Source organism: Vicugna pacos, chromosome X, assembly GCF_048564905.1.
Source record: "Vicugna pacos chromosome X, VicPac4, whole genome shotgun sequence".
NCBI lineage: Eukaryota > Metazoa > Chordata > Mammalia > Artiodactyla > Camelidae > Vicugna > Vicugna pacos.
In genome coordinates this window covers 90,112,126-90,126,052 of record NC_133023.1, presented here as the reverse complement: position 1 = coordinate 90,126,052, position 13,927 = coordinate 90,112,126, and the positions used below count along the sequence as shown (strand labels likewise).

At 34.5% G+C, this 13,927-nt stretch overlaps 1 protein-coding gene across 10 annotated transcripts in view; it reads left to right on the top strand.

Moving 5' to 3' along the window:
• SMARCA1 (SNF2 related chromatin remodeling ATPase 1) overlaps positions 1–13,623 on the top strand; it is a 65,541-nt gene extending 51,918 nt beyond the window's left edge. For 3 of the 10 annotated variants that reach the window (XM_015238910.3, XM_006203992.4, XM_006203991.4), the window contains 2 exons: positions 11,665–11,775; positions 12,888–13,623. In XM_015238910.3, the coding sequence (XP_015094396.1) occupies positions 11,665–11,775; positions 12,888–12,959 (183 nt within the window). In that variant the 3' untranslated portion in view covers positions 12,960–13,623. The other 7 variants (XM_072955770.1, XM_006203994.4, XM_072955769.1 and 4 more) reach the window with 4 other exon arrangements.
• Positions 13,624–13,927: the final 304 nt, after the last annotated feature.

The window sequence follows — 13,927 nt, the reverse complement described above, 5'->3', positions numbered from 1 at the left end:
TTTTATACTCATTAATATTCAGATCTGTATTTCTGAATCATTTGAAAGTAAATTGCAGACATCACGAGTTTTCACCTCTAAACTCTTCAACATTTATCTCCTAAAATTAAGGACATTCTCCTACATAACCACAATACCATTATCCTACCTGAAATTGTAAACATTGATTCAGTAATGTCATCTAGTGTACAGTCCATGTATAAAATTTTCCACTTGTTCCCAAAGTGTCTCTCATAGCTGTTTTTTAAAAATTGCTGATCTAGTTAAGTTTCACATACTGCATTTGGTTCAGTCTCTTTAGTCTCTTTCAGTCTACAACTTTTTGTTTCTCACAACAGTGACCTTTTTAAGGTGCCCAGGCTCGTTTTGTAGAATGTTCCACATTTATCTCATTGTTTGCACTTTATTAGATTTAGGTTAAGCATTTTTGGCAAGAATGCGAAATAAGTGATGTATACTTCTTACTGCATCACATCAGGAGGCACATTATGTTAGGTTGTCACACTCCTGGTGATACTAAGTTTGATCACTTAGTTAAAATGGGGACCGCCAGAGCTCTCCACTTGAAAGGCACATTTTCCCCTTTGTAATTAAGCAGGTGGTACTTGAGACTGTGTGAATAACTGAAGGATTTATTTTTAATGAGAAGGAATTGTTGCTAAAGTTGAATTTTTATAAGAATGTTATGAGACAGAGAATAATTAAGTAGAAGGGATTTTATTTTTGCTTCATGCAATTTACCCTGTTACTTTCTAACATGAATTGTATTCCTGTTAAATCCTAGTGCTGCTTAGCAGTGTTCTTGATGATACTGGAATAAATGCAACACGTTTTTAATGTTGGCATCGTCAGTCTTTTGTCAGCTGAGGTAATTAAGATAGAAATAGATTTATACAGCCTAAACATTAAAAATAGCCAGAAACTAACAATGCAAACAATGGATATTTTTCTTAAGTAGTTTCTGTCTATCATAAAAGTTTTCTTGGCCAAAAGTTCGAGATGTGAAGGAATGGCTATTAATATTTTGTTTGACCCATTTTATATTTTCAGTTCAAGTTGAATAAAAAGAAAAACTCTGAGTTGCTGTACTGGGATGCTAATTTTGGTGAACGTTTGCGAGATCAGATATTTCTTAAAATTTTAATACAACTTTAGAGTTTTTGATGGTTTTACAATGTGTCTATCAAGTTTATGGAATCCATAATGCTGGGAGAGGTAGCAAATACTTTGGATCAAAAATCCAAAAGGAACTGGAGAAATTGGAATGATGGGTCAGTTGAATCTCCCTTGCAAGATGACAGTTAATAGGGATAAATGTAAAGTGCTATATTTGTACAAAAGAATATGAAGAGGTGTATTTGTTAGTAAGATACAGGAGGAAGACTTGAGGAAAGAGTGAAAAAGCTAAGACTTAATCTGTAGCATAAAGGGCTGAAGTTGGATGTAGGGCAGAGTTGTTTGACAGGGTTCTTTGGTTCATTGAAATAGATTGTTGAAGAACAATGTAGAATAGCTTTTCTATTAGCTTTGAAAATGAGATTCCATTTTGATGGTCTGAAGACTTTGCAGTGAGCTAGTTGGCCTTTTAAGGTGCCTTCTAGTACAGTGCATCTATCACCATGTTTAGCAGGGAACTCTTTTCAAAAGCCATGCATTTAAACTTCTTAGCCTTTTGGGGTTTTATGTGTATAATGATCTAATTTAGAGCAGCACCAACAGCTTGTAAAAGACAAATGCCCACCTGCATTTGTTGATGAATCTTTTTAGATCATACATGCCCTTTTATGTGATAGAACATTTGCTGAATTTTGAGTATTCTTTCAGTGATATTTTACTAATTTTTAAAAGGTTGAGAGTTTAATGCTGTTTTCAGTTTCTGGAATCATTAAACTGAGACAGTAGGCTGAAACCGAAAGTGCAAAAAAAGCTTATGTTATTTGTAATAGGAACATGACTGTAGAACTCTATAACCTTATTTCATTCTCCAGGAGAAAACCCAGTATATTTTTAACAACCACTAGATGTCTCTGAACTCCTGTGTAAAGAATCCTTTTTTCCTCCATCTTCTTCCTACAAAACATTTACCTCTTTCTTCACCAAGAGGTTTAAATCTCTAATACATGTTTCCAAAGAACAGATACTAACTACATACTTGATTGCAAAATGAAACTTTTGTCTCTTAAAAATGAAGACATTTCTGTCCTTTATTATGTTCTGGAAGGTGGAATTTATGATTTCTAAAGAATCTTTAAAAACATATTAATAGTTTATTTCATATTAAATATTTTAATCCAGAGTTTTATTTGTTAACTTTTCAACCATATTGTTTTTATTTCCCTCCTAGTTAATAGATAATTTTTGCTTATATTTCTGGATTTAGATTATATGTAATATATTTTAAAATATGCATGCATATATTTAGACCATCTTTTTGAAATATTTCATGATAATATAAATCATTAGGGAATTAAAGAACTGGATTATTATTATTATTCCTAGATGATCTCTTTGCCCCACTCATTTTAAATAATTGGTCCTGTGTAGTGAATCACATTCACAACCTAGGAAGTGAAAATTCCCCCTTGAAGGAAGCATTGTGATTTCCAAAACTGAAATAATTTGTTTCATTGAGAAACCTTATCTTAGAAATATAGAAGATGTAATTTGATTCATTATGTGTGTGTGTCATTGTGTTCAAATTAAAATTTTATTTATGATTAAACTTTAAACTTAGCTTACTAAAGAAGCTATCTTTAAAAACATAATCTTGTTTAAAGATGACTCTTTCCCAGAGACACCAATAAGTAGTGTGAAATACTTAGAAAAAAAATAGAAACCTTGGTAGTTATATTTTATTCCGAGAACTCAAAAGTACTGAATTCATTGCTTCTGACTTAGCTAACAGTCTTAAAGTGCTTATAGGCATGAACCTCCGCTTCTGAATGTGCCTCATTTTGAAAGCCTTCAGCTAAAGGTTGACGATTTCTTTGAGGCTCTTCTTCATTTAAAAATGCTGGCTATACAAAAGAGAAAATGAGTTCTAGTTCGTTTCTCTGTGCTAAAATGATTGTGATTTCTTTCTCTGAGAACTTGTGTGGTCTTTAAGTAAGTAATCAGTCTCTATTGAACTACATAAACAAGTAGGAAGGGTATGATCAGCTTAGATTTTTAAGCTCAGAGCACATGAATCACCCTACCATTTTCCTTCTAAGAAAAAGTGTGATGGGGTCTTAGTCTTAGGACATTCAGAAACTATCAGAATTAAAAGGACCTTTGCCAAATGACTGGAAGAGGAAAAGATAATACTTTGTATTTATATAGTACCTTTCATATAATGCTTACCAATCCTTTTACCAACATTAGCTCATTAATTCTCTTGTCATTCCTTTTAGGGAGTGAATGTCAGGGTCCTCTCTCTGTTCATTTAGTGACAGACTAACATGACTGGGAGATTTGAGAAGACTCTGAGAAGTTTACTGGAAAGGACATTTGGAAAATATCCAAGTAATTCCTTGGACCTGCTTAGGTTCTTTTAAGTACTTAAAGGAGAAAAAGCAGAATTTAATTCTCTGAGATAAAAAACATTTTTGATATAATCATTTACTGCTTCCTTTGCAGAGTTGCTTTGACTTTTAATTTTAGTCAAAAAATATTCTTGCTTTTTAGCCTCTACGGAGCCTTTTTTTCCTTCTCCTGTAGCTCAAGAAGCTATGTGTGCATAGCCTGTGGCCTTGTCCCTGACAGTTGAATCAAAGTATTTGTAATTAGTTATTATAATTAACCTGCCTTTTGTAGTAGTTTAAATGAATTTTGTGGGTAGTATCTGAGAGAGAGAATCACACACTACTGTATACAGTGTAATAAAAATTTCATATTATTGCTGTTTGTTTTCAGATTACAACTTTATTATTAATGAAAGTGCTCCTTATTTAAAATTAAGAAAATGACATTCCTCAGAATGGTAGGAGGAAAAAATACTTTTTAAGAAAATATCACTATAGCTCTTTATTAGCTTGCTTCCCTTTTTGTCAGTAATAGTAAATGTTAACCAAGTTTTTAGTTCAGCACAGGATAGTTTATAAATTATCTGTCCAGTAAGAGAAGGATTTTCTTTATAGACATTTTAGAAAACTGAAAGTCAAAGTCAAAAATTTCCAGCCTATTCTGTAGTCACAATAACACTTTATTGCTTATGCAACATAGCCTAGGAAATTTTATAAAGAAGTCCATTCATGATTTTTTATTTTGTATATTAGTCATTAATTATGCGATAACAGCTAATGATATTTTACAGCAGTACATTCTTAATGAAATGTGAGAATATGCATTAATACATTATTCATAAAATAATAAACTGTAAAATTATGGGTTTTCTTGACTATAGAATTATTAAAATATTAAAATATATTTATGTTTATTTCCTCAAGTGCTTGAGAAACTAAAATGTCCCTTTTCAGCCTTAATTTTGAAAAAGGTCCTATATGGAGGTATATATATAGAAGAGATGGTGCTTATAAAATAGAAAAACAACAAGGTCCTACTGTACAGCACAGGAAACTATATTAAATACCTTGTAATGACCTGTAATGAAAAAGAATATGAAAAGGAATATACATATATGTATACCTAAATCACTATGCTGTACACCAGAAATTAACACGACATCGTAAATCAACTATACTTCAATTAAAAATAACTTAAAAATAAAAATAAATAAAATAACCAAAAAAAAAAGAGAGAAGTAATGCTTAACTTTGCCTTAAGGGTTATGTCAGAGGAATGGCTTCACGGAAGAGGTCCTTCTTGGAACTGAGTATTGAAAGATTAGGAATGAATTGGCCCTGAGACTGTAGAAACAGCATATGCAAAGGTAGAGACAAGCACAGCATGTGCAGAAGCTGCAAGCAAGTTGGTGTGGTCGAGCATGAGTAGGGAAGTACTGGACGATGGGGAAATAGCTGGCAAATTACGAAAGGCCTTGTCCCCTGTATTGAACTTCGGTCATTATTCTAAGGGAAACGGAGAGTCACTGAAAGATTTTACCAGGGCAGTGACATGTTCAGACTGACATTTTAGAAATACTGTTCTGTGGAAGTAGGGTCATGTCTACCTCAATTACCATATAGGCTGATCATTCCCAAATTTCTGTCTCTGTCTTTTCTATGTTCCTCCTCTTTTTTTTTTCTTCCCTTAGCTAATATATCACCATCTGCCCCAGAGTCATTTTTTTTTACTACTGCTCTCTTAACCTTCAAGTTCAAATGGTTAGATCTAAACGGATCAGCATAATATCATGGAACTTTTGTACTTTAGTTTGCTTCTTTCTCATAGACCCCTAAAGTTGGATCAGATTTGGATAGAATGTGAAGAAATGTAGCAACAGGGTTGAGTTCTTTTTTTCTTTTCTTTTTTTAAATTGAAGTATAGTTGATTTACAGTGTTGTGTTAGTTTCAGGTATACAGTAAAGTGATTCAGTTATCCATATCCACACACACACACACACACACACACACATTCTTTTTCAGATTTTTTCCATTGTATGTTATTATAAGATATTGACTATAGTTCCCCGTGCTATACTGTAGGTCCTTCTTGTTTATCTATTTTATATATAGTAGTGCATGTATGTCAATCCTAAACTCCTAATTTATTCCTTCCACTCGTTTCCTTCCCCTTTGGTAACCATAAGCTTGTTTTCTATGTGAGTTCTTTTTTCTTTTCATTACTTTTCTTCTCTTTTTATGTACCTTTTTCTAATGATAGACTTTACTTAGCTATAATCCCTGCAGCTTTTGTTTTTACTAAGTTTGAGTAGCCAGTTGTACATATCATGTGTTTTATTAGCATCTGTAGTGTTTGATTTAAGACTGAACACTTCTAACAACCTGAAATATGATAAATTCACTAACAGGATTTCATTTTATGTATTTATGCTTATGTGTTATCTTGTGAGGATGTGATGTAACATTTTACAAATAATGATGTTTAAGCAGCAGCAGTTAGGTAAAAGCATTATAACATTTGATACTTGTTTAAGAAATATAGGATATATTTATTAGAATACTAACTCCCATCTAACTGCCAGTGTACTTGGGCCCTGAAATTCTAGTATAGAATGCCATCGCTTTTTGTTAGTATGATACAGGTTCCAAAGTGACAAAGAACCTAGGAAATATACCACAGAATATATAGTTGAAGGAATCAATTCTGGAGGTAAAATATAGGGAGTTTACAAAAGAGCAAAAGAGAAAAACCACCCATTTTATTTTACTAAGAACTATAGAAGAAAATTCTGACTTTGTAGTACTGCCTACAAATTTAGAGGCACAAATATGGAGTGCGATTTATTTATTTATTTTTTTGCCCTTGTTCATTTACCTGCTTTTGACTTTCAACCATAATGGGCACAGACCTTATGTCATTCAGACTTAGGCAGGCTTAGTGTTTAGGATTCTAGTACATAGGAAATGTAATGTGGAGTCTCTTTAATCTCTTTCAGTAAGTCACTTCAGGTCTGCTGATGCTTTTTGTGCGTTTTGAATTGATGCTTTGAAGCTGAGTATTGGGGCAAAGGATGTTTGGGCTTGGTGCCCGGCATGATTGATATTCACGGCACGGCACAGGGCAGCACCACTTACTGCAGACAGCCCATCATTTATTAAATAAAGGTAGAGATACATGTCCTAGTATTCAAAAGTTGAAACTTGGGTGACTTTGCATTGAATAGAATCATAAACCATTAAAAAGATACGGAAAACCAAGGCAGCATGGTTTGTTTAAAGTCGATCTAAAGTCTGTGGTTTAAAACGGGGTTTGCAAACTGCAGCCCTTCACCTGTTTTTGTATGGCCTGCAAGCCAAGAATGATTTTTACATTTTCAGATGGTTGGAAGAAAGTCAAAAGACTATTTTTGTGACATGTGACATTTGTACAACATTCAGATTTTTGTATCTGTAGGTAGGGTTTATTGGAGCCCACCCAGGCCATCCATTTATGCATTGCCTATGCCGAGTAGCTATGAGAGACTGTGTGGTCTGGCACGCCAGCAGTATTTACTGTTTACTGTCTCTTCACTGAAAGGATGTGCTGACCTCTGGTTTAAAAGAATGTGTAAGAAAGGTGGAAGGAAAGAAATAATATAACCAGAGGTAGATATAAGTGTTACACAGTTATTCAAGAAAAGTGTTAAATGAAGGGTGAGTGAAGGGGAGCCTAAAAGAGGGAGGTTTGGGAGGTCTGGTGGTGACTGTGGTGATTGTGATGGGAGCATGAGAGCTGCCTTGTAATATCTGGAAGGTTGTCACACAGAAGAGGAAATCAGCTTGTTCAGTCTGACTACAAAAACAAAAGTTAGACCTAGAACAGGTTTTTGGAAACTATAATGTAGCACATTGTAGCTTTTTTGCATAAGGGAGCATTTTTAACTTGTCCACAGGTGGAGTAGACAGCCTTGGGAGGTAGTGAGTACCCCGTCATTGGAAAAATTCAGACAGGCTGGACAACTAATTAGCAAGGACCTAGTAGAAGGGATTCAGCATCAACTTCAGTGATTTTTAAAGGTCCCTTCCAATCCTGAGCATCTGTAATTTTATGAGCTCCCACTATTGAGAATCTGTATCAGGGGAAGATTTCAGAGTACAAAATACATCTCTGATTACGTGACACCTTCTGCTTAAGAATCGTCAGTGAGATCCTTTTGTCAACTGAATTAAGTAAACTTGCTTAGTTCTTCGTTTTTCGCTTCTAGGTTCTTTGTACTTTGAAACTTAGTCTTATCCATTCACTCTGAGCCTGCACGTCATTTCCCAAGTTGGTTTCTACCAAACATTGTTCCAGGATTTGTAAATAAACAATATGCAGAACAAGGCTTTGTGTTTGAATAGATTTGGGAAATGCTGATACTGACTCCTGCCCTTGACACTTCCAATTTACCTTCAAGTGCTGAAAGCTCTGAGAAGTCCTGCCATGAAGAAGTTTGTTTAACCTTTTTCAAATCTAGCATTTCCTACACATGTGTGAACACAAAGTCCTTTCTTCCCCCTTTGGCCACAGCTGTTAATGCTGCAGAGCAGTTTTCCATGTGTCATTTTCCTGCTCTTTGTGTTATCTTCATTGTTTTTGCATCACCTCTCTTCCTCTTGTGTGCTACTTTTCTCCCTCCAATTTCCTTTCTAAATCGAGTATGGGGAAATCACGAGAGAAAGAGATAATTAGGCTACAGAACAGTTTAAGACTGCATGAACCACTCCCTGTAACCCGAGGAAAATAGGACGATAAAAAGGTACAAGAATCTAGGGGAATACGTATGTGAAAGGAGAAAACCACGTGAGATAAAAATGCTTTTGACATCATGAAATTTCTTATAGTCGTTTTAGTCACTTAGTTATTCAAAAAGTGAGTCACTGTTTTATTGGTAATCTGGCCTTCCTCCTTGTAATTTCTGGGTATCTGTGTATGATACCATCTGTTTAGTTAGGCAGTCTTTAAGTGTGTGAATGAAAGTTGGGATTGGTGTCTCTGGAGAAAGTGGCATTACCTCTGCTAGGAAGGTGACATCTATGCTCACCCATTCCTTGGTGCCTTTCTCTAGAGAGTTAGATTATTTTTCTGTCTGAAATAGTTAGTGACAGGTTAAAAGGAATGAAGGTAAGGACTTATTATACAGTCTATTTATAATCATTTTCAGATATTCCACTTCCCTGCATGAGATTGTCTCAAAAGTATTAGTTTTTTTCCTGAACCACCCATATGAACCATGAATATGTATCTAAAGATATCTACAGTCACAGGCAACTATTACTTATTGAGAATAATAATAGCCAGAGGGTATAGCTTAATGACTCAAGAATCAGCTTCACATAAAGACTCTATCTATTCTCCCTAGAAACCAACAATCAAATCTCATCAGGGCCAACTTAGCCCTTTCTATAATAGATAAATTGAATAACATGCTGTTTAATTTGTATGTGTGTTCTTGAATGAAGCTCTGAAGTGTGTTTGGTCTGCATGTTAAAGATACTACTATTGTTTTGGTAAGTAAGGAAAATTCCAGTGTTATTTTTCCTAAATTATTTAACCTTGTGTAATTGAGGATGCATAAGAAACATGAATGTACCAGTGTTTTGTTATGTTATTTTTAATAGTTAAACAATAATTTGTTATTGAAGACTTTTTTTCTGGCTAGACTGTCTTTGGTTTTCTGCCTCCTTTTTTGGGCTTGAATTTTACAGAGTAGAAAGTGCTTGGATAGTTGGTAACCTTTCTGTATGCCATTTTCTGGCTTTTATTTAGAAAGGTAAAACAATTTAAAAAACATTTGCCATTTCTTAAAAATGTTACAAATGGCCCAATACCTAAATGTTCATTGCAGAAAATCTGGAAAATACATGCTGGTATAAAGAAGAAAATAAAAATTATCATTGGTCCTACTTTCAGAAATAGCTGCTGTTGACCACTAGTAACTCTCTATATAATGAGTCCCCTCTCAGCTCTTTCTGTGTATGTATGTGTATAGTAAGATGTGTCTGTGTATTCCATTTCCAAATTACCAAAACTTTAGTTCCCAGTATTTCTTTGCTAAAAACAACACTGCTCTAAATACTGTTTTGTAAATCTCTTATTTCCCTACATGAAGCATCTAGGAGTGGAATTGTAAGATCAAAGGTTATGGGATGTTTAAGATGCTTCATTGATATTCTGAAACTACTCTCTAGAAAGATAGTGTATTAGTCTGCTTGGGCTGCTGTAACAAAATACTGCAGATGGGATGGCTTAAACAGAAATTTCTCACAGTTTTAGAGACTGGAAGTCCAAGATCAGGGCACCCTCAGGGTTGGTTTCTGATGAGGCCTTCCTCCCTGGCTTGTAGATGGTGTCTTCTTGCTGTGTCCTCACATGACCCTTTCTGTCAAGTGTAGAGTGAGACATCTCTGGATGTCTCCTACTCTTCTTATAAGAATTCCAGGCCTGTTGGATTAGGCACCCACCCTTATGACTTCATTTAACCTTCATCACCTCCTTAAAGGCCCTCTCTTAAAACACAGTCACGTTGTGGGGGTGTTAAGGCTTCAACCTACAGATTTGGGGAGGACACAATTTTTTAACAGGTAGTAACATTGGCTCACATCATCAGTGAATGAGAGTTCCCATTTTACCATCTCACTACCAACACTGGATACACACCCACACATGCACCACCCCAAATGCATGCACATGTCATTGCTCATTTGATAAAGTTATCTTTCGTTTACTTTGCATTTCTTTGATCATTAGTTTGAGTGAAAAAAATTTTTAGTAGTTGGATATTTTAATTTTTTATGAGTTTTCTATTCCTGTACTTTGACTGTTTTTTTGGTTGGGTACTACCAATAAGCCTACGTTTTTATTTGAATGTTTAGGTATTTTATATTTTATCAGATATTTTTGCTTACACAGAAAAGAAACCATATTTTAAGATGCTCTCTAGCCTTTGATATTAAACTGTTGTTTACCTTTAAAATACAGCAAGGTATACAGGGTTAATATACATGAGCATCCATACTAATGAATCTTATGTTTAATGCTCACTATATGTTCATAAAAACTGTTTATAGTTTGGATACATTGACTTGCTGGCAGTGAAATATAGGTAGTGGCAAGGTTAATGTGGAATCTTTTCAGCTATTGTTTGCTGTTAATTAACAAATGCAGCAGTATTTCCTGAGACATGCTCCTCAGAACTCTGATCTCACAAGAGGTCCTTTGAGAAAGGAGCTCTGTTGGTTGAGTAGCTTTGGGAATTGCTTGCTTCCTAAATCTCCCACCCTAGTGCTCATGAGGAACTTAAAGGCTCTGAGAAGCCCTGTAGTAAAGAAATCTGTTTGACTTTTGTAAACTGAGTACTTCCAAACATACTTTCACAGTAGGACATCCCCTTATTTTTTTGTTTACGTGCTTTTGTTAACTTTTTATTTCAAAATAATTATAGATTCATGGAAATTGTAAAGAAATGTACAGGGAGGGCCCATGCACCCTTCACCAAGTTTTCCCAGATGGTAGCATCTTCCATAAATCCAGTGCAATGTCACAACCAGGAAATGGACATTAGTACAATCCACAGTGCTCATGCAGATTTCATGGCTTACGGATGCATTCATGTATGCATGTGTGTGTAGTTCAGTGCAATTTTATCACGTATAGATACGTGTAACTAGCACTGCCACAAGACTCCCTTGTGCTAGCTCTTTATAGTCACACCCACTCTCCCCCCATCCATAGCCCCTGGCAACCACTGATATGTTCTCCATTTCTAAACTTCGGTAGTTTCAAGAATGCTGTATAAATGGAACAATGTGGTATATAACGTATTGAGGTTGGCTCTTTTCACTCAGCATCATTCCACTGAGGTTCCTCCAGGTTGTTGTGTTTACCAGTAGGTCTGTCCTTTTTATTGCTAAGTAGTATATCATGGTATGGATGTGCCACAATTTGTTTATCCATTCACCTACTGAATGACATTTATCTACTCCCCATATTTTTGATGGAATACCCCATATGAATATTGTTCTGAAGAATACCGACTTAAAAAATTCTGTATCACAGAATTGATACAATTAAAGAATTACCAGTTTTTAAACATTGTGCCTGGATTGCAGAAATTAAAAGTCTTTTATTATTTGGTTTAGGAATTCCAGAGACGCTGTAATACTCTGATTTCATTGATTGAGAAAGAAAATATGGAAATTGAGGAAAGAGAGAGAGCAGAAAAGAAGAAACGGGCAACTAAAACTCCAATGGTAAAATTTTCAGCATTTTCCTAACTTTTAGGTAGATCCCATTTTTTTACATAATTAAAATGCCTATATTATGTTTAATGCCATAGTGATATCTATTATAAAAATTGGTTTTATGAAGTGCCGATTTGTTTTTGACAGAGAAAGAATTACACTACAACCATGTTTCCTATTTGTAGAATGTATGGTTAGGAACTCCCTAGTAACAGGGTTCAGTATTTAAAGAAATTCCTCGTGACTTTTAAGCAGAAGTAAAATGCAAGTAAAATCCTTTGAATTGAGACTAGAGTTGTCATGAGGAGTAGGAGAGGGCCGAGGTGGGTTGGGATGGGGCTGAGATTGAAACTGGGAGTTCTGATTTGACCAAATAAGTTTTCTGATCTTTGTGGAACTATGAGTGCAAAGAAGAACTTTGAGGAGATAGCAAAGCTTTACTTGGTTTACTTGGTAATTAGTTAACTGTTGAATAATAAGATGACGTGATTTTAATTCAGTCAGGTTACCTTATATAGTTACAATTTCAAATACTCTTTAATAGATATATTATTTGAGTGTGGTTAAGTAAACTACCATATTTCATCAAGTCTAAGATGCCTTCCATTGTAAGACACGGCATTATTTTATGTACCACTAAGATAAACTGCTGCCAAGTGACTATGGTTTGTCATCAATTATAGGATTCATCCCGACTTCAGAGATGCTAAAGTGGGAGAGAAATGTGCATCATAGAATATATGAAATATGGCATTTTAACATCTATCATAAGATTTTACAAAATAAGACACTCATAAATAAGTTTGCCCAGAAAACTTTAAGTATTAAGTAGCTCTTTAAGATAAGCGTACATTTATAGTACCATGTGTAAGTAGAAACTTGATGACTATTTTTGATGGGTATTTTATGTCTTTTCTTAAAAAGAAACATCTTTGAAGGTTATTTTACATTGGGTTATATAGTTTGTTGGGCTATATAGAACATTAACTGTGAGTATAACATTTAAGTGAATATTCATGTTAAAATTTTTTTTTAATGCATTTACATCCTAGATTTAACATTGTTGGGCCATTTAAAAATGTGCATATTGGAGCAGAACATTAAATCTGTTTCCATTTTAGTCACAGAAAAGAAAAGCAGAGTCAGCTACTGAGAGCTCTGGAAAGAAGGATGTCAAGAAGGTGAAATCCTAAAGCCTAGAAATAAAGTTTTAAATGGGAAACTGCTATTTTCTTGTTCCCATCTTCAAATGCTAATTGCCAGTTCCAGTGTATTCATGGTACTCTAAGAAAAATCTCTTTGGTTTTGATTTCTTGCATATTTTATATATTTTACAATGCTTTCTACCTGAAATGTGTAGCTTTATATTTTATGCATTCTAGTATTTTTGTGTACTGTATTTTGTGCATTTCATGTCTTCATCAAAATCCTCTCAGTCCTTGTTCTTTTGAAGCTTGTGCTGAGGTTTTAGCTTTTCTATGTTTTATATGCCGCTGCTTTGAAAGAGAACCTAGATTCTATAGCTGTATTATTGTTGTTTCATACTTTAAATTTATATGGCTGTGGAAAAATGAATTAAAATGATTTGAGGAGAAAGACTTTTTCACTTCTTTGTTGCTTTCTTTTCTATTGAGTATGGGCTTGTAAGTGTTACTGCATACTGTGATTAGCATAATAATTGTTTCTTTGAGGTCATCTAAATATTTTTTCCTAAAGGAATAAAGGGTGAGAACAGAAAAATATTAAAAAAAACTAATATTTGATACTGTGCTTGCTGTCAGTATGCATTACATTTAAATTATTCTCTAAATATTCAAGTGGGAAAATATAATAAAGAAACGTCTATAAGAAATTTAATTATTTCCTGTTTTTTGTGCAGTAGAAAATAGTTGTGTTTACTGAATTGTATTGCTCACAACTATGTATTTGGTTGAAAGTTAAAGCTTGGCTTGCTGACTTGGGCCTGCTCTTCTGTCCCATAGAGCCAGTTCAGAGGAGTCTGGGTCTAACATGTAGATCTACTAACAAGTGAGTTAAGAGTATGAAATAAGCACTATGCTTGCAGAAGAGTAGGGGGTCTTCTATAGGAGTACAAGTATGCTCGGATAACAGACAGTCAAAGTGATCAGAGGTTTTGCACACCAAGAGTTTCTTTCCTTCC